We start from the raw sequence: 20,895 nt of genomic DNA on the forward strand, positions 1-20,895 counted from the left end.
AAATGTTCGTGTATATGTTGTTATTTTTCTTGTTCTAATTAAGAAAAACTACGCGGGGAATAGAAATTCACCATGGCATATGCATATTATCAAGGGGAGAGTGGGATCATTCTGATTGAGTAGTCTATTTTTTTCAAACTGAAAACTATTCAAATTTGAAGTTTCTTTCGGTAAAATCAGCTGAACTATATTTTCTTTTGTCTAGGTTTTCAAATTTAAAATTATCCGAATTCAAACAAAATTTTCGCAGATTTGTCCGAAAGAAATTTACGTACATTTATTCTGCAATATATCTTCTTTTATCTATAGATTTTCAACGACAATTATTCAAGTACACAAAAAGTAGTTGATTTCACCGAAAATTTTACGTACATGCATTTTGACTTATATTTTCCATTATCTAGATTAATTTTTTTTAAATATTCAAAATTAAAAAAAATCCTGTTGATTTGTCCAGAAAAATTAGGTACATTCGTTCTGCACTGTATTTCCTTTTGTCTAGATTTTTAAATTTATAATTATTCAAATTCAAACAAAAATTAGTTGATTTGTCCTAAAAGTTTATCTAGAATATAAGTTGTTTTCTTACATAGAAAAAAAGGAAGAAGAATACAAAAGATAAATTGTGTATATTTCTTTAATTACATAAGCGGCTATCCCTTTTCTGCACACCCTTTTTCCTTTTTAATTTCTACTTTAATTAGTACTGTCCATGTTATATAAAGCTAACTATGCTTTCTAATCGTCAAATGTTAGTTAGTGGAGTGGGTTTGAATACCATCCCCTGCACCAGCGTTTTTCTTTTGCCGATTTTCTGTGTAAATTATAAATTAATAAAATACAAGGATGTTTTCTGATAAAAAAAAACAGTGCCTGTGGATTACCCACGACCTCAGCCACTGACAATGTCCCCCCCTCACAACGTTACGTCACGTCATGTGTGCACGGGACACCGTATATGGACGAGATGATAAATTAGATGATTAAAAACATGTATTTTACAAGTTTATGCATCAAATTGAACGTCGCCTGCAAGTTTTATGATTTCTTGTGTATTTACTTTGTTTCTCACAGGGCATATGTATGCATATGCAACCAGGGGCGAATTTACTGGGTAGGCTTTAACAGGTTTGAGCCTGCCCTCCCGCGCTACAATTTTTCTTTTAGTACTAATTTTAAAGCCCAGCCCAGCCAGTCGGTTGCTTCTTTCCAGCCCATCAATTCCCAGCGCACGACTCTATCGTTCCATCGTCTCGCGCAGTCACGCCCGAGACCAGACAGCTCACGCCCTGACGGTCGCACATTGTCGCTCCCTTGTGCTTCTGCGGTTGTGCCCTAGCCGCCGGCCGCCGGATCTCTCCTTCGCGCTGCCACCGACGACGGTCGACCTCCCCAAAGCGGCGCCCAGCCCTCCCGTAATCTGCTATCACTGCTCTGCTCGACTGCCTGAACTCCTGAAGGTTGTAGTTTTGTAGTATGTACTCTGTAGCCATTAGCTATTTGTCTGCCTATTTTGTTATAAAGGTCTAACATTTGATATTTTGAGAAATTCTGAGCTAATTCGGGCTACAAGATTTTGAGATATTGGCTATTTTGCTAACAGAACCAATTTTGGTTCAAACTTTCATATTTTCATGGCCCCGGTTGGCTTTTGCTATGTTGATCGGGAACTTCTGGTAGTTCTAGGCTGAATGCTTTGTCACTATGCTTGGTTTTCAGTAATGAAAATCGGAAGGGGAAACTTTTCTTTGATCATTTTTTTTCATATTTCCAAAAAGATTCGGAACAATCCAAATATAAATAGTACATGTTCTTAGTAGTTTTCTCGCTAATTTTAACCTTCTTTAGACAAAAGAATTGGGAGTTAGTGTCTTTTTTTCCACACCGTTAACTTTGAGCCCGCCCTCAATTTTCTTTCAAGATTCGCCAGTGTATGCAACCACAGTTCAGGCCCTTAATTTCCTCGTATCAGGCCACGTGTTGCCGTCAGCCGGCGCTGGCAGCACCGACCCACGTGCCACCGCACCGGATCACGTGGCCCGCAAAATTAACCGAGATTTCAGTCTAACGACTGCCAAATTTACCGTACTACCCCTCCCCTGCTCCTCCACTGATATTTTTCTCTCTTGGGACGGCCAGCGGCTACTGTTCACACTCCACAGTACTCCGTACTGATCTACTGATGCTGGCGGCAGCGGCTTCGCTCCAAGTCCAAACCCTAACCCTAGCCATCTCCGACTCGATCCGAGGCCACGAGGCTCCCCGCGGCGGCGGCGGAGGAGATGGAGGAGCTTAGGCTCGGCGGCGGCGGCGGCGGCGGCGGCGGCAGGGGAAAGCCGCCGATCCCGTCCTCGGCCTCGGCGAGGAAGCCGGTGCTCTCAAAGCACGCATCCTTTGTAAGTAGTAACGCCTCAGAATCTCGAATCTCGGCGCGCTTAGCTTGGTTGCTCGTGTGATCCGTGCGGAAAGCGGGAGCTTTACGTGGCGCCCCGCCTGATTCCTGCTCAATGTTTGCTGTTCGGTGCGATTCCTTCGCTTCAAGGCGAGCTGTTTGCGCCGAGGAGCTAGAGTTTGCACCGTTCTGATGGGAACTTCTGTTGTGCATCTCGGAGGTGGGGAGAGAGGGGAAGGCATCTTTCTTCTGGAATTTTCTTGGCGGTACATACATGTTGTACTAGAGTACTAGCAACCTGCAATGGGGTGTTCAGATCCGTGCGGTTAATGCGGATGCCGGTTATCGGGAGACTAGAAAGCAGTATTAGATGCTTGATGCTCCTAATCAGGTGGTCTTTTGAAAAGTCTGTGTCAGGTCCTATGAAATCATTGACTGCATCAACTGGATGTAGTACTGGATATGCAGAGCTTTCAGAATGTTCGTGTAAACTAGAAAACTGTTTTAGATGCGTATGTTCAGGTGGTCTTTTCAAAGGACTGCCTCCTTGGGTTCTATGTGTTGACGTATAATGTGCTGCCTAGTCTCTTTCATCAGATCGGTCTTTTGGTTGCATTGGCTAGAGCATGCACTTCTACATGGTATCGGAGCCAAGAGGTCTTGAGTTCAAGACCCGGCTGGTGCAATTAAATTGCAGCCCACTTTCGGTCCACGTTTAGGCCTGAGGGAGCCACACGTGAGGGGGAGTGTTGACGTATAATGTGCTGCCTAGTCTCTTCCATCAGATCGGTCTTTTGGTTGCATTGGCTAGAGCATGCACTTCTACACTATGGAATGATTGAAATGCAGAGTTTTCAGAATGTTTGTGTAAACTAGAAAGCCGTTTTAGATGCGTATGATCAGGGGGTCTTTGGAAAAGACTGTCTTGGGTTCTATGAAATGATTGATATGCAGAGTTTTCAGAATGTTTGTGTAAACTAGAAAGCCATTTTAGATGCGTATGATCAGATGGTCTTTTGAAAAGACTGTCTTGGGTTCTGTGAAATGATTGGTATGCATAGTTTTCAGAATGCTAGTGTAAACTAGATTAGTCCCATCCGCTGCCGTGTTTTTTTATATGGGATGGTGGGCGATGTAGCTTGTGAACATGATACATTATTCATCTTGAAGGGCATATCTTCCTGGAAAGGTTGCTATCTGGCAATCTCGAACTTATGCGTCATGGAAGTCTCTTAACTTCTTGTGTACTTGTCATGCCCTGTTCTGACCTAATGTCCTCTGAGCATTATTCAGACATGTTGGTGCTAGAAAAAGTATTACCGTGCTTCTCATATTGGCAAACTGCAGTTGAAAAACTCCTAAAGCCTCTTTGCATGTTTTAAGGAGTTTGCAAAACGATAGATTGACTTACTCTCATTCAAGGTTTTTGAGTCGACGAGTCAAGCCAAGTCGCCGAGGCTGCGGCTAGTGGCTTGCTGGCTTGAGTCAGCGACTTGGCTTGATTAGTCGCCCCAAGTCGCCATGGCACAACAGTACATAGAGCAGCAGAGCACATAGATATACAGCAGCAGAAGAACACATATACAACAGAGAAAATATACTACATCTAAGCAGAGCACATATAGAGCCCACCCTGCGCTCTCTTTCATATACTATATCTAAGCAGAGCACATATATGGCCCACCCTGCGCTCTCTTTCCTTCGGTCCTCCTCCTTCCCCAGTCCCCACATGATCACATATACAACAGCAGCAAGCCACGCGAGCCAGCGAGTCGTGCGACTAATCGCCCCAAGTCACCGGCGAGCCACGCGAGTCGCGCGACTTGCTCCCTGAGTCAAGTCGCCTGCGCGAGCCAGCCATGCCGCGACGACTTGGCGATTAGTCGGCGACTCAAAAACAGAGCTCTCATTACCCTGTTCCATTTTTTGGTTCTCATATTATTGCTCTACTTGCGGTTTGGTTTGGGTTATTGAGAAATTGAAGTCCCTAGTTCTGTCAGATTGAACATTGCTTTCTTGATAGAGGCCAAAACAAAGGTGGTGTACATGTCATGTATGGCTTTCACTTTCATTATTACAGTACAAATAGATATATTTGTGTTTCTACTCATCTTTAGCGTGTACGAGCTGATACCGGAACAGTACTACCTGGAATTTTTAGAAGGCAAAACATTGTATTTAACAAGGAGTGAAAATATTATCAGGTTACATTGATTTCACATGGTACTATGATAGGGAAGGGGATTAGTCTTTCCACAACTCTTATGCTTATTTTGATGATGTAGTGTAATGGGGTTCATATTTTTGCTTGGTGGGATCAACCTTATCAGCAAGGTTCTGGAGTAAAGAGGTAGTGATATCTGCGGTATACCTTTTTTGGACCCTAGTCGCTAAGTGATGGACTGACAACCAAATGTTCTGCTATAGTAGCGATGACGGCTATAGCTTCAACTAGCTCTGTTATTTTTTATCTTATAGGCAATGATCGCTGTGCTGTAATACCTCCGTCCGGGTTTATTGGGCCCCTTCGTATTTTGGGCCAGACTTTGACCATCTATTGACTACTAAAACATAAATTATAGGCTATAAAAATTTATACTGTTAGATTTGTATTTGAAAGAGCTTTGCGACAATATAATTTTTGGTTTACATTTTATTAGTTAAATTTTTAGGTCAAACTTTAGCCCAAAATAAGAGGGGGCCTAATAAACCCGGACGGAGGGAGTACCATATAGGCACTTCTACCAATAGAACATGCTAATTTTGAATATCGACTTCATTGAATGGCCTAAAATACATCTACTGACAGTAAAGTATGAAAAACCTATCAAAGATCTCAATATCCACTTTCCAAAGACTCCAACATCCATACTATGATTGAATACTTACTGAGACGAAAATTGTGCTCTGGACTTCTGGTTATGGACTTTTACATCAAGACTTGTCCTATATGACTCGATGTGGTATGCATCGTATTCTTTTTTTCTATTTATATTAAAATGCAATAAGTAGCTTTGGCAACATCTTTCAATAGTTTAGCTAGCTGCTAGGACCTCACCGTGAAAAAGAATTTTAAACCCTTGCTTATAAGTATCGGCATCCTGGAAACAGCCTCTTACAGAAATGTAGGGAAAGGCTGCGTACAATAGACCCAAAGTGGTCGGACCCTTTACCGGACCCTGCGCAAGCGGGAGCTACATGCACTGGGTTGCTTATAAGTATCGGCATGATATGCTTCCACCACTTCATAATAAAGTACTCCCTCCATTCCAAAATACTTGTCGTGAACTAAAACCATGACAAGTATTTTGGAACGGAGGGAGTAGTATGCAATATGTTGTAACTTTTTTTTTGGGTAAGGTTAACTAATTATCTTACATGGCTTCAATTTGCAGGCAAGGGGCCCTTTGAGCAATACAAAGTCTGAAAGCGAGAGAACTTTTGAAAGCGCAGATGTTGAATATATCCCAGTTGTACGGTCTGGAGGCTGGGCCGATATTGGGTCAAGGAGCACAATGGAGGATGTCTACATTTGCTGTGACAACTTCCTGCGAGATTTTGGACCTGAAAACTGTGAAGAAGGGCCCAGTTCATTTTATGGGGTATGCTTTTATTCTAATATGTGTGTCAATTTTTCTCTCCTTTTTCTGGAAACTGGAAAGAACTGTTTTAAACAAACTGATCACACTGCCACAAGAAGGGCAACCGTGATTGAATTTTCTGTCTTGATGTTTGTAACAATTGTCAGCAAATTTTAGCCATTTCATGATTGATAGACATCATGAACTCTCTACTGACAGAGTACATTTTTACATCTGACAGGCACTTCTTGTGTATGTACTGTTCACACGATTTTAATGTTTTAGGTTTTTGATGGGCATGGTGGAAAGCATGCTGCGGACTTTGTGTGCAGCAATTTGCCAAGGTTCATCGTTGAGGGTGATGGTTTTCCGGGGGAGATAGAGAAAGCTGTCTCCTCAGCATTCTTACAGACTGATGCTGCTTTTGCAGATGCTTGCTCTGTGAACTCCTCTCTTGCATCTGGCACGACTGCGCTTGCTGCTCTCATCATCGGGAGGTATTGCCCTAGCCTTGTAGTAAGTTATTCTGTAGCATTACTGTTTAGATGCTAATAGATATGAAGTTTTGTAGTAACTACTTATTCCTCCTTATGGCCTTATGGTTCCTGTTTAGTTATCTGTGTGAATAAATTCTTCTATATATGCACTCTACGCTCCATTTTCCCACATATTTTAGTTTTTTTTCTTTGGCAATGACAAGTTCATGTTCCTTCCATAGCTTTAAAGTCCAGCAAAGGTTTATACATAACATATGCCTTTCTCCCTTAGTGAGTGATACGTATATTATTATATCTGTTAGCAAGGTTTTCTTTGTAAGTATTTGAGCATCACTTCCCAATGATATCAGTTTCTTGTTCTTTGAAATTGAAGTTCTTGGCATGCCTTTGAAGTGCTTTAGCAGGTTTTCATGCATGCTTTGCTCCTTTAGTGAGTACTCCCTCCGTCCGAAAAAGCTTGTCCCTCGAATGGATGTATCTAGCACCAAGTTAGTGCTAGATACATCCATTTGAGAGACAAGGTTGAGACAAGTTTTTCCGGACGGAGGGAGTAATATGCATGTCATATACTCCCTCCGTTCCTAAATATAAGTCTTTTACAGATTCCAATGCGGACTACATACGGAACAAAATTGTGAGTCTATATTCTAAAATATGTCTATATACGTCCGTATGTAGTTCGTATTGGAATGTCTAGAAAGACTTATATTTAGGAACGGAGGGAGTCTATGTTTTCTGAACAACACAGTGCATCCCTTTTATGCCTACTTTTTTATTTAACAATGTTAATACCAGCATGATTATCCTTTCTTTTGTTTCAACTGTTATTTCTTTCCATTTATCGATAGTTTTGACAGCGTTATCTCTTGAAAATCTGTATTTTTGCTTGAGTTCTTTTTTTTTCTTAAACATTTCTGCATGATTGACAGGTCACTTCTGGTGGCAAATGCTGGTGATTGTAGAGCAGTTGTATGTTGCCGTGGAAAAGCGGTTGAGATGTCCAGGGACCATAAGCCATCTTGCAACAGAGAGAAGATGCGCATTGAAGCCTCAGGTGGTTATGTTTACGATGGATACCTGAATGGGCTGCTGAATGTTGCTAGAGCAATCGGGGACTGGCACATGGAAGGAATGAAAGCATGTGATGGTCTTGGGCCTCTTAGTGCCGAGCCCGAGGTGATGATGCGGAATCTTACCGAGGAGGACGAATTCCTGATCATCGGCTGCGACGGGATGTGGGATGTATTCCGCAGCCAAAATGCGGTAGACTTTGCACGCCGGAGGCTCCAAGAGCACAACGACCCTGTCGCCTGCTGTAAAGAGTTGGTCGATGAGGCCATCAAGAGGAAGAGCGGCGACAACCTTTCCGTAGTTGTCGTCTGCTTCAACTCCATAGCGCCTCCTGTCTTAACAGCTCCCAGGCCTCGCGTACAGAGAAGTATATCCGCAGAAGGCTTGAAGGAGCTGCAGGGCTTCCTCGATAGCTTGGCGGACTGACGTGTGTGGCTTGGGAACCCCTGGCAACGCTGTAGTGATCCCATTTTTCCATAGCCTAGCTTGGAATTTAGGTTTAGTATGTGCCCCATCTCATAATCTGAGATGGTTGTTGTTGAGTAATGCATCACTGTAACATATTCTGCGGCTAATTTTATCTGCACCTGGAGGTACTTATATTTACCTGTTTCGGACCCTGCTCTAGACTTCACAAGTTTGAAAGGTTAACAGAGATTTCAGTGATCTTCTTTTATGATATCCGCGTTTGTGGTTTTTTTACAGTGCAACTGGACTCAAGACAGGCCACCAGGTTTGGAAAGCCGATTCCTCTAGATGTTCTTATGTACGCGCTTTCTGTGAGCAAGCGTGATAGGATGTTATGTACTGACATCTTGAAGGATATGTGCCGCTATTGAATTCAGGCACCAGCCAATTCATCAAAAATCCGAACCGGGAGATGGGGTCGGACATGTGCCGCTATTCAGCCAATTCATCAAAAGTCCGTACTGAGAGCGAGATTGTGATGAGTTTGGGACACATGAGCCCAAATGTTTCAGGAGCGGTAAGTATCCCCCGGGAGTCCATGAAAAAGAAAGAAAGCTGCAAGGACCAATCATTCATGTGTCCTGTGATGGAAATCGCCAAGGTTGATGTGTTCCGTTGCTCCCTAAATTTCTTTTTTTGAGCAGCAATAAGCAAGCTTTGTGGGCGTGCTAGGATCATCAGATCATGCATCTTGTCAATCTCGCTCTTCATCATGCGAGTCTTGCAGCTTTGTTTTGCGCGCTCCTATTTCGTATTAGGGATTTTTTGGGTGGATCCAACGTACATCGTCGATGCTAATACTACTTCGCTTTTGTACATCAACAACTGAGTACTAATCTGAATGCCCGGCAACATCGCCCAGTGGAATTTCTTGAGTGGCATTGCACAGTAGTCTGTCTTGGACAACAACCTCCACTCCACTGGGTTTCATCAGATCCAACAGCAAGCACAGGGAGCCTACCTACAAACAAGTGACAACTGAAGGTGGCACACCACAAAAGCGTGCATCACCACAACATTTCCCGAATGTTTTCTCCGTTCAATCATTGAGCCTAGGCCAGACCAGGCTAGAAACTAGGCGTGACCACGCACGCCCTCTTGAGTAAACACCAAGCCTCGCAGTCTCCTCCCTCCCTCCCTCGCTCCCACCGCGAGATCCCATGGACCCCCAGCCGAGACAGAACGAGAGACTCCGGCACCCGCCACCGGCACGGGCGACCGTCACGTCGTCGGCCGTTAACCGCACCGGTCATGCACGTACGACCGCATCGCATCGGATGCCACTCCGGTCCGGAGCCTATCATTGCGTCCCGGACTTGTTTCGTCTGTCCAGGCGGGAAGTCGTCTGTGTCTTCGACAGTGGCGCCGCGCGCATCATTGCGAGACGACGCAGCGGCGGAGGAGCAGAGCACTGAGAGTGAAGCGAACTGGTCGAAAAGGACCAGACTGGGAAGGCAACCCAGCCTTGCCCCCCGTAGTGGGATGGCTGGCCCGACGAAAAGCCCCATCTTGGACGCCAACGGTTCATCTTTCTTCATCGCTTCATTGTTGAAACTCTAGCAAGATACTTATTGCAATAAGTGGGAACAATTGATGCGATTATCTGGTTGGGGTCTACATCTATGCCCCTTAATCATCGCGATCATAACGTACTAGTCGTAGTGCATGATAAAATCTACTCTAATGAGGTGTACTTTGGGCTGGGAGCGCAATGATGAGGGCGCGGGGAGCAGGATTTGGATCTTGTGAAGAATAATCATAAATTCTCCTACTGCTGCCCGCCATGGGCATTGAAGCTGCCTTTGCTGGACACTGTTCGTGCATGCGTGCATGCTCCACGGATCTGCATGCTGCGGCCGGCCTGCGTGGTGGGTCAGCCGGCCTGGATCGCAAAGGACGTACCAGTACGTCTCCATTTTAGTGATAATGCGCGAGGAGAAAGCTAGTCTTCATCTTTCCTGAGTAAACAAGTCTTCTTTTCGGCAAAGATCAAAGACTAAGATCCGCCACTTTTGCTTGCGGGGGACATGGTTAAAACCATGTGTCGATCGGGTTATTGCTGCTCGCTGGTGCTCCGTCTAGTCAACAAAAAGTTGGGGGAAAATGTGCATGGCAAAGTATGAAATTTCTGCATTTTCAAAATACGAGTACTATACAGCGTAAAAGAAGAAGAAGTTATATGAGTGCAAACCTGAGCTTTGCTGAGACTAGCCACAATGGATAATAACATAGAGTAGTAACATGCCCATGTTACTACCTCTATAGTGGGGAGTAACATATGTGTGGTAACATGCAACACTTTATTTATTATGCTATAGACTCATCTTGTCTTGATATGTGTGATGTTACTCATAATAGTAGTAACTAGCTATGTTACTACATGACTCTCTTTCTTCACTTATTGCTTGCCACATCATCTATTTTATCTAGATATGTGTGATGTCACTACCTATGTTACTCTCATTGTGGATAGTCTGATATACGAGGCACCAGTAACAGTTATTCATGCTTTGGGCTGTCAAATCTGCGCCGAGATACAATTATCACCGCATGATTCAAAGCTACACTTGCTAGCACAGGCGGACCTACAGGTTTTAGCTTTATTACTTGCTTTGTTACAAGGAGCAGTGGGGGCACATAATATATGAACCCAAGTTGCTGAATTGGACCAAACTCCTGGGAACAACTGACTCCAGATGGAGGATTGGACGGGGAGAGCTTTGCCGACCGGGCCACTTTAGATCGGCATGCATGGCTCAACTGTTTTGGCATGCGTAGCTCGTACGAGCTCGGAGTGCTCAAAAGGACCCGGATCCGGATGCCCCCAGTCAAATATCCATCATCATCGTCTTTTCTCTTGTAACGGCCAGGGCCCGTAACAGCGACCCCCACGTAGCTAGGGCCTACTAGGGGTGCTTACTGCATGCTTGAGGCAAAGGCGTTGTTTGTTTGGGCTTCAACTTTAACGGAATCAATTGCGAATACGTTGTGCTGACAGAACTGGTTCGCACACTCAATTTTGTCACTAAAGTACACCAGGACGTGTTTCAGTCAAATATACAGTGACAATTGCCCGAATCAGATTTTGACTGTTTTTTGAAAGTTGATTCGAAATAGCTGTTTGTTTCAGAACCAGCCTTTTTCAAAGTTGAATCTAGTCCGCAAAGCTGAAACAAACACCGCCAAAATCACCTTAAACTTGGACTGTTGCTGTGTTTTCTAATCAGTACAACCCAAAACGGGAAGGTCCTGAAAAATATTCACACGGAGATGCATGGATGACACAATCAATTCTCTTCACAAGCTTCTAGTTTGTGTGGTCCTAATGGCGAGTGGTGACGAATTCATGTTGTGAAAATATGTCAATGCTGTTGAGACTGTCATTCTGGGATGTGTGTTAATCTCTGCAATCTGTATGAAACTATGGATCCTAATTAATTTGCTAAAATAGTAGGAGTAGCTGCTTACCCTGATTTCTAACGATGTTGAGAGCATTTGTTAGGTGGGTTGCATTGCTATTTAGTAGTTCAATGGTGATTTTTGAAATGAATTTCAGTTATTGTAACTCTTTGATATCTTTTGCTGGAATGTGTGCAGAGGTACGGCTCCTTCATGATTTGAACCTTGCACCGGTAGGGTTTCCACAATGCTATGTATGATCTAAACAATGGCTGAAAATATTTGTTGGACCATTTGTTTCAAATGAATAACTTTTTTTCGTGTGTGTGATAGATTTTAGATAGTATGCTCCAATATTGTACACACGATTGTTATTGCAGTTAACAAAATGTTTAATTACAATTATAGTAAAAATGTAAAACATCCAATAATACAATGGTTATTAACATTTATATTTGTCAAGACATGCGTTGCACGTACACATTTACTAGTGGTTGCAAGTAAGCTTCTTGATGGTGTCTTGGACTAGGGGGTACTCACCAGCTCGTCTCCCAGCCAGGTGAGCCAGGCCAAGGACCCGCATGGGGGTTCACCAGTAGGCCAATCCCCAGAAGGTCCTTGGCACAAAGAAGGAATATTCTCGAAGACTTGGCGCATACTCCAAGGTTTAGAGGTCGTCTACAACATGTTTACCTAATACGTAGCCAACTTCTCGTGGTAGATCACTTGTACTTTATACTCCACCCCAAATCAATACAACACAAGCATGGCGTAGGGTATTATCTCTTCGAGAGAACCTAAACCTAGATAAAACCACATGTCCTTGTTACCATTGTCTCTAGACTACCAGCTCGGGACCAAGGTTGTTAGAATCGCGATTTTGAATGGGATCGGAGCTCCGATGGTAGGATCGCAAATCATATAATCTTCACTATTAGGATCGTAGAAACATAGATTCTATGAGCTAAAATCATAGAATCATATGGGTTAGTTTGGATAGTAAAGTCATAGGATCATATAACAGAATCGTGATTATGACAACCTTGCTCGAGACCCCCTACCCGAGATTCGCCGGAATCGACTCCGTCATTGGTGGCCCACGCTGGTCCTTGCTGAGTAGCTTCAAGGATTCGATGGGGATCAACACGGGAGAGCAGATCGATGCTAGCATGACTTAGTGCCAGGCCAACTCTTCGTTTCCGGCATCATCACCCTTTTTGCTGACTCGACCGGCCACCTAGGCCATGTCGAGAACTTAGCTCCCGGCCAGATCATGAGATTTGGCAACTTGGAGTACACCGCAGATTCGCGCGGAGAGCTAGCTTTCTTGAGCTGTGTATTAGATTAGATCGAGGAGCGGCAAGACTCGCCTATCCCGATCCTGTTGTCAAATCTGGCTTAGGACGAGGACCTCTCATGTCACGACCCAGCCCCGAGAGGGGCCCCGAATCACTGTGATTTACTGTGTCAATCCCCGAATCAATAGCTGACACGCACAGTTGACGATGAAATACCAAGATACACCACATGCCATAGTATTACATCACGGATCCAGTCTCTTTCACAGTACATACCTGCGTAGCTCAAGGCTAGCTTACAATAACTATGCAGCGAAACTATTATTCTAGTCTTGTGGCGTCCTTCAACTCACAGGAAAGAGTGGATTATAGCATTGAAACTCTACTTCGTATCTCTCCTTTGATACGGTAATTCCTGGAACATTGTACATTGCAGCCACAAGGGTCAATACATTGAATCAAGTGGCAAGTTTCACCATGATAGGCTTAATAGATATAAACATGCATTTGTTAAGTGGAGGCTGGTTTCTTTTTTGAGGAAAGAAAATATTTCCCTACCTTTGTGATAGGTGGTCTATTCTAATAGAAATACATACGTGTGTTGATGACCCATAAGTATAGGGGATCACAATAGCCTTTCAGGGTAGTATTTCACCCAATAAATTTGGCAAAATTTGGGATGAGTTCGTGGATGGAAATGATGGGGAAGATGTGGGGAAGCTAGATCCACATGCAACACTTCGAATCCATGGATCAAAATCAACAAAACACCATCAAAACCAACAAATCACAATTTTTTTGGTATGGCTCTTTTTGTGGGGATTTTTGAATTTGGGTAAAAACAAACAAAATTAGGCTAGAAAGTGGGGGGAAGGGGCTCCAAGATGTGAATCAACCTAAGCTCTGATCCAAGATGATGTAGGGTGGAACCCGAGTTCAGGATCTTTTCACACTTGGAGGTGGGGAAAGGAGCAAATCAAGGGAGAAACATAACAAGAACACTCAACTGACAAAGATCCAACCGCACATGTGCTAAATCCACATACACATAGATGGATACAAAGGTCCAAATCCAACAGAAGAAGGCAAAATAGGAACTAGTTCATCCCAATCCTCAGAGGAATTGAGGGCTTGATATCCGAGAAGGATCTTCCCTAAAAGGGGTCTTGAATCCACCAAGGGATCTTCTCACATGAGGCCTTGATCTCCACGGGAGAGTGGTAGTGAGTGAGCAAAACTCAATCTCAAATGAGCTCAACCTTTGCTAACCCTAGCTAGATGGAGGAGGGGGTCTATATATTGTTGCTACTTGTGAGCTGCGATGGTATTTTCGCCGAAGATGAAGGGTGAAGCAATATAGTAGCAGATAGCATTTCCCTCAGTAGAGAACAAAGGTTATCGAAATAATAGAAGACTCACGAAAACACCTAGCAACAGTACTTACACACAGAAGAGCAAATACTTGCACCCACCGCAGGCAAGAGGGTTGTCAGTCCCCTTGTACTCCTTAGTTGCAAGGATTAAATCTGGTAATAGGTGATAGATAAATTGCAAAATAAAATAAAGGAAAGCAATTACAGTAAGGTATTTTTGTTTTTTGTAATATGATTAAAGTAGACCCGGGAGCCATAGTTTTTACTAGAGGCTTCTCTCTCATAAAAATAAGATACGGTGGGTAGACAAATTATTGTTGGGAAATTGATAGAAAAGCATATAATTATGACGTTATTCATGGCAATGATCATGTATATAGGCATTACATCCGTGACGAGTAGACCGACTCCTGCCTGCATCTACTACTATTACTCCACTTTGAGAGCGCTTCTATGCTTGCCTCTCTACGTATTAAGTTCATAACAAACAGAGTAATGCATGAAGTATGAAGACATAATGTGGACAGAATAAAACCAAGCAATATGATTAAACCCCTTTGTTTTCACCTTAGTAGCAACAATACAATATGTGCCTCGCTACCCCTTCTGTCACGAGGTGAGGACACCGCAAGATTGAATCCACTACAAAGCACCTCTCCCACTGAAGATAAATCAATCTAGTTGGCCAAACTAAAGGATAGACCAGAGAGAAATACAAAGCTATAATAATCATGCATAATAAAGTTCAAGAAAGACTCAATTACTTTCAATGAATAATATGATCATGCACCTACAATTCATCGGATCCTAACAAACACACCACAAAATAAGATTACATCGAATAAAACTCCAAGGAGAACATTGTATTGAAGATCAAATAGAGAGAGGAAGCCATCTAGCTAATCACTATGGACCCGTAGGTCTGTGGTAAACTTCTCACACATCATCGGTGGTGTATCAAGGTCCATGTAGAGGCCCTCCGTGATCAATCCCCCTATGGCAGAGTATCAGAAAAGGCCTCCAGATGGGATCGCGGAAGAACAGAAGCTTGCGGTGGAGAAAAAATTGTTTCGAGTGACTCTTTGTTGGTTTTGGGATTTATGGAAATTTATAGGCTTAGAATCAGGTCAAATGGACCTACATGGCGCCCACAAGCTTAGGTGGCGTGTCGTGTGAGCTTGTGGCTCTCCCGTATGGCTTTTGGTCTCCCCTCGAAGATTCTAGGGTTTATTCCATTTGATCACTCATGCTTATTCAAAAGTTTTATTGTTCTTGGGATCCAGATCCGGGGATAACGTGTGCTAATTATGCAACACTAGTTGTGCCACATGGACTATTCGACCGGTCAATTGATCGTGTCATCAACAAAATTTGGTGTTGTACAGTGAGCCAGTGACCGTATAATCACCACAAAATGTATATGGTGACTGTAATGAGCTTATTCTGAAGTCAAGTGATCATATCATGCTTTCGCTTCAAATACAATGACCGCCAGTGTCATCAACAAAATATGGAGCAGTATGGTGAGCTAGTGACCGTATAATCACCACAAAATGTATATGGTGACCGTAATGAGCGTATTCTGAAGTCCAGTGACTGTATTGTGCTTTTGCTTGAAATACAATGACCATCACGCGTGAATGTGTCGGGGGCATAATTTTAGAGGGCCGATAGATAGTTTGTGTGCGTACGTGAAAGGGGTGTAGAGAGAGGGGGGTGTGTGGCGGAGAGACAGAGAGATATGCCCTTTGTTTCTCTTTACCGTGACTAATTTTATAGGAGAAAAATATGAACATTCACAATACGGAACAAATATCATTGGATGCACCATGCAATTAACTTTTATATATAACTTTGTAGTATTGTATATGTAGATTTTCTTAAATAATTTTTGTCACACTCTGTGTAGTTTCAATTCAAAACAAATCTTGCATGCAGCGTAAAAGTGAACCGGTGACTTATTTAGATCACTGGAGCACATGATAATAATATGTAACATGCATGAATGTGTGGTTGACGTATTTTGGAGGGCCTGGAGAGGGTATGTGTACGTATTCGAGAGAGGCGTGCATAGAGGGGTGTGTGCGATGAGAGAAAGAGAAAGCACGCGATGTGTGTGTGTGTGTGTGTGTGAGAGAGAGAGATGAATAGGATGTCTCAATGAGAGATGGTGATACGTCCATTTTGCATCATGTTTTCTTACTAATATTTATTATGTTTTGGGTCATTATTTCTCTTTATGATGATATTATAATGCCTTTTCTCTCTTAATTTACAAGATTTACATGAAGAAGGAAGTTGCTGGCAGCTGGGATTCTGGACCTAAAAAAGCTACAACAGAGATAGTATTCGCCAAATGTGATTTGTGAGTAGTTACTCACAAATCATAAGCACATTCAGTACACCTCTGATCTTGAACATGAATATGATTTGTGATCAGTTACTTTCATTCTTGAGGACCTAGGAGAAGTCTTGTTATAAGTAATCATGTGAAGTTGGTATTCATTCATTATTTTGGTGATTTGTGTGTTGTTCTTCCTTTAGTGGTGTCATGTGAACGTTGACTACATGACACTTCACCATACTTGGACCTAAGGGAAAGCATTGGGAGTAATAAGAAGATGATAGGTTGCGAGAGTGACAAAAGCTTATGCTGGTGCAATTCATTTCCCCTTGTGTTTTGGAGATTGTTGTTTGAAACAGTTCGGGACTGATTTTTTTGCTAGTGCACACAGAGAGAAATAGTCCTTGAGTATCGAGAAGATTGGTATAATCTTCCGAATGATTTGCTACCGAGAAGATTGCTATAATCTTTCGAAAGATTTGCTACCGAGAAGATTGGTACAATCTTCCGAATGATTTGCTACCGAGAAGATTACTATAATCTTCTGAAAGGTTTGCTGCCGAAAGGTTTGCTATCGAATGGTTTGCTACCGAAAGGTTTGCTACTGAAGAATTTGCTATGAAATGGTTTGGTGCTGAGAAGATTGATATAATATTGTGAAAGGTCTGCTACCGAGAGGATTACTACTTCCGAGAAGTTTGCTATAAACTTCCTTGAAAGTTATCTGGGCTGCAGAAAAGATTGTCATGTCTGGAAGAGTTTATTATTGAGGAAAGTGCGTTCCAGAGACGACCCCAAAGAAGTATTGCTGAAGCGAAGCAATTTTCATTCAGTGTGTCCGAAGAAGAATGACTGTTGTTGACAAGATTGAAGCGAAGCTATTTACATTCGGTGTGTTCAAAGAAGAATGTCTGTTGTCGGCAAGATTAAAACGAAGTTATTTTCATTTGGTGTGTCCAAAGAAGAATGACTGTTGTCAAGAAGATTGAAGCGAAGCAAAGACGTAGTATTTGTTTCTCTTTCTCTTATTTGAGTCATAGGACCAACATACTATTAAGAGGGGTATAAGTATTCGAGACTTTTGTGTGTTGTGATGCTTAGCCGGAACCTTTGAGAGCTCAAGAGAAATCTCTTTATGCTCCGAATGATTACCTATTAGCAGAAGACGTTGTTCTTCGGAGCTGCAGGAGATATCATTCGGACCTAGGAGTTAGAATTGCTTGTTCCTAAAGTAATGTTACCATTGTGCTCAAAAGCCGACCATTGGGAACGTATCGGTTCGCCATTGGATGGACTTTGTGTCCTAAATGGTCATTTCCCATCAGGGAAGGCTGCAACTATAAATATCCACCTCGCTCAAACATTGTCCGTTGGCTGCTCCACTTGAGATTCTGAGAAGATTGATTGACTAGCCCTCTTTGAAAGATTTGAGTTTAAATTCTACCAAGAGAAAATCAAGAGCCGAAAACTTAGATAGTGGTGAGCATCACAGTAGATCTCAGCTGAGAGTTCTTGTACTTATTACTCTTGAGAGCTACATACTTTGTAGATGGATAGGTGTCGGCTCGAGTGGTGAAGAGTAATTGTCGTCTCCGAGTCAAAGTCTTCAGCAACCAAGAGTTATTGTGGTTTGCGAAGAGTGACCAAGAGTAAATTTGGTCATCAAAGACAAAGTCTGTTGAAGGTTTGGAGATTGCCAAAAAGAATCTACCACGAGTGAATTCAACAGAAGTTCGAGGAACTTCACATTGAGGAGAATAGGACGAACAGAGTTTATCTTCTGTGTTCAGTCACAAGTGCCTCCAACCAGACATATCTCTTTTGCAGAAGAGTGAACTAGTCTACTAAACCGTCTGTCGCCATCGAGCACCATTGGTCAATGCTATCCTACTGCATTTATTTAGGTAGTTTATTTTCGGTGCTCTTTGATGTTGATAAATATCTATCTATGTACTGTGATACTTTATCTTCCAAGCATTTCTTTCGGTATTGTGACAGTGTTGAGTTGCATGTTTGCTTTTGCAGTACTTAAGGTTGTTTGTCTCTATGTTCATCTACTTTTCATATGGTTCTAACTAATCGTTCTGCTCTGATGAATATTTCGCAGTAATGTGTGTATTGTGTATCTATGATGTGTACAGTTGCTTCGTGTGTGCAATTCTATCTATGTTGATAGTTTCTATTCCGTAATAGTTTGTTTCGGAACTAGTTTTCTCTCGGAACGAGTTTTGTTTCAGAACTAGTTTTGTCCCAGAACGAGTTTTCTTTCGGAGCTAGTTTTGTTTCAGAACTAGTTTTGTTTTGGAACTAGTTTTGCTTTAGGAATAATTTTCCTTCGTAGAACTGAATCTACTTAGTTTTTTATCCGTTGTGTTGTGTTGAGAGTAATCAACATTTTGATAGAAATTTTGAATCTCCCATTCACCCCCTCTGGTTGATATACTCCGGTTCTTACAGCTTAAACCCTAGTTTATGCGTTATTCTATAAGGGGTTGTTTTGGATCCATATGTTTCATGCTATGGTTAGATTTATCTTAATTCTTCTTTCGTATTTGCGGGCGCTTGCGAGACGGTGTAATCATAAGAGGGTTGATGGTTCAAGTAAGAACAACACCCTAGCACCGGTCCACCCACATATTAAATTATCAAAGTAGTGAACGTGAATCAACAAACCTGATGAATGTGACTAGATGACAATTCCCATGTGTCCTCGAGAACACTTTGCTCACTATAAGAAGTACTTCCAGCTTGTCCTTTGCTATAAAATGGATTGGGCCACCTTTCTGCACCTTAGTTACTCTTGCTACTTGTTACTTGTGACGAACTACCTTGCTACAAAACTATCGGTTACCACCACTTTCAATACTTGCAGAGAATACCTTGCTGAAAACCACTTATCATTTCCTTCTGCTCCTCGTTGGGTTCGACACTCTTACTTAGTGAAAGGACTATGATTGATCCCCTATACTTGTGGGTCATCAAGACTCTTTTCTGGAGCCGTTTCCGGGGAATGAAGGGCCTTTGGTAAGGAAACATTTTTATTACGTGCTGAAATTTTATTGTCACTTGTTACTATGGAAAATAATCCTTTGAGGGGCTTGTTTGGGGTATCTTCAGCTCGACCAAAAGCAATAAGAGTTGCCCCTCAACCTACTGAACCTACTTAAAATATTTATTATGTAATTCCCTCCGGTATGTTGGAGAAACTGCTAGCTAAGCCTTATGCAGGAGATGGAACATTACATCCTGATATGCACTTAATCCATATAGATGAGATTTGTGGATTGTTTAGGCTTGCAGGTTTATCCGAGGATGGAGTTAAGAAGAAAGTATTACCTTTATCTTTGGGGGAAATTCATTGACATGGTATTAGCTATTGGATGATATAGGAACCGCTTGAAACTGGAATTCCACCAGAAGTTTTATCCCATGCATTTAGTTCATCGTGATCGGAACTATATATATAATTTTTGGCCTCGCAAAGGTGAAAGTCTCGCTCAAGCTTGGGGGAGGCTTATATATATGATGCACACATGCCCCAATCACGAGCTTTCAAGAGAGATGATTACACAAAACTTTTATGCATACCTTTCTCATAATGATCAGTTGCTCGATACTTCTTCTACTGGTTCCTTTATGAAGAAAACTATTGAATTCAAATGGGATCTTCTTGAAAGGATTAAACGCCACTCTGAATATTGGGAAATCAATGAAGGTAATGAGTCAGGTATAAATCTTGAGTTTGATTGTGTTAAATCTTTTATGGAAACAGATGCTTTTCATAAGTTTAGTGCGAAATATGGACTTGACTCTGAGACAGTAGCTACTCTCTGTGTATCATTTGCTGCTCATGTTGATCTCCCTAAGGAGAAGTTGTTTAAGTTTCATCCACCTATTGAAGAAATTTGTGAGGAACCTACTATTGCTAAAACTGAAACAATTATCTATAATGTAGATCCAGTTGTGCCTACTGCTTATATTGAGAAACCCCCTTTTCCTGTTACGATTAAGGAACATGTTAAGGCTACAACTATGGTTCATAAGAGTAATATTAGAACACCTAACCCTCTGAACAAATTAAAGTGGAACCTAATATTGCAATGGTTAGAGATCTCTTGGTTGATAATATTTATGGACTCGTTATTTACTTTTATGAGGAAGCAACTAGGATTGCTAAGCAACTCAATACTAAAAAAGATAAGATAGATAAAAGCAAACCAGTCATTGGCACGCCTGTTGCTTCTATTAATATAGGAGATCATTGCTATCATGGTCTAGGTGATATGGTGCTAGTGTAAGTGTTATTCCATTTTCTCTTTATCAAGAAGTTATGAATGATATTGCACCTATTGAGATTAAAGATATTGATGTTACCATTAAGCTTGCAAATAGAGGTACTATTTCTCCACTTGGGGTTGTTAGAGATCTTGAAGTCTTATGTGGTAAGATCAAATACCCTACTGATTTCTTAG

The 20,895-nt window shown here is 42.1% G+C and overlaps 1 protein-coding gene across 1 annotated transcript; it reads left to right on the forward strand.

Moving 5' to 3' along the window:
• The first annotated feature begins 2,125 nt into the window (after positions 1 to 2,125).
• On the forward strand, positions 2,126 to 8,217 carry LOC123166127 (probable protein phosphatase 2C 57). The gene is made up of 4 exons (XM_044583894.1): positions 2,126 to 2,396; positions 5,788 to 5,994; positions 6,259 to 6,470; positions 7,400 to 8,217. The coding sequence occupies exons 1-4, from the start codon at positions 2,283 to 2,285 to the stop codon at positions 7,965 to 7,967; spliced, it is 1,101 nt and encodes a 366-aa protein (XP_044439829.1). The 5' UTR covers positions 2,126 to 2,282; the 3' UTR covers positions 7,968 to 8,217.
• Positions 8,218 to 20,895: the final 12,678 nt, after the last annotated feature.

Source organism: Triticum aestivum, chromosome 7D, assembly GCF_018294505.1.
Source record: "Triticum aestivum cultivar Chinese Spring chromosome 7D, IWGSC CS RefSeq v2.1, whole genome shotgun sequence".
NCBI classification, from domain to species: Eukaryota; Viridiplantae; Streptophyta; class Magnoliopsida; order Poales; family Poaceae; genus Triticum; species Triticum aestivum.

Bases quoted from the DNA above. Each gene is read 5' to 3' on its own strand.
- LOC123166127 (XM_044583894.1), top strand. From the start codon at position 2,283: ATGGAGGAGCTTAGGCTCGGCGGCGGCGGCGGCGGCGGCGGCGGCAGG. The intron at 5,995-6,258 runs GTATGCTTTTAT...TTAATGTTTTAG, and splicing joins GGCCCAGTTCATTTTATGGG to GTTTTTGATGGGCATGGTGG. The intron at 6,471-7,399 runs GTATTGCCCTAG...CATGATTGACAG, and splicing joins GCTGCTCTCATCATCGGGAG to GTCACTTCTGGTGGCAAATG.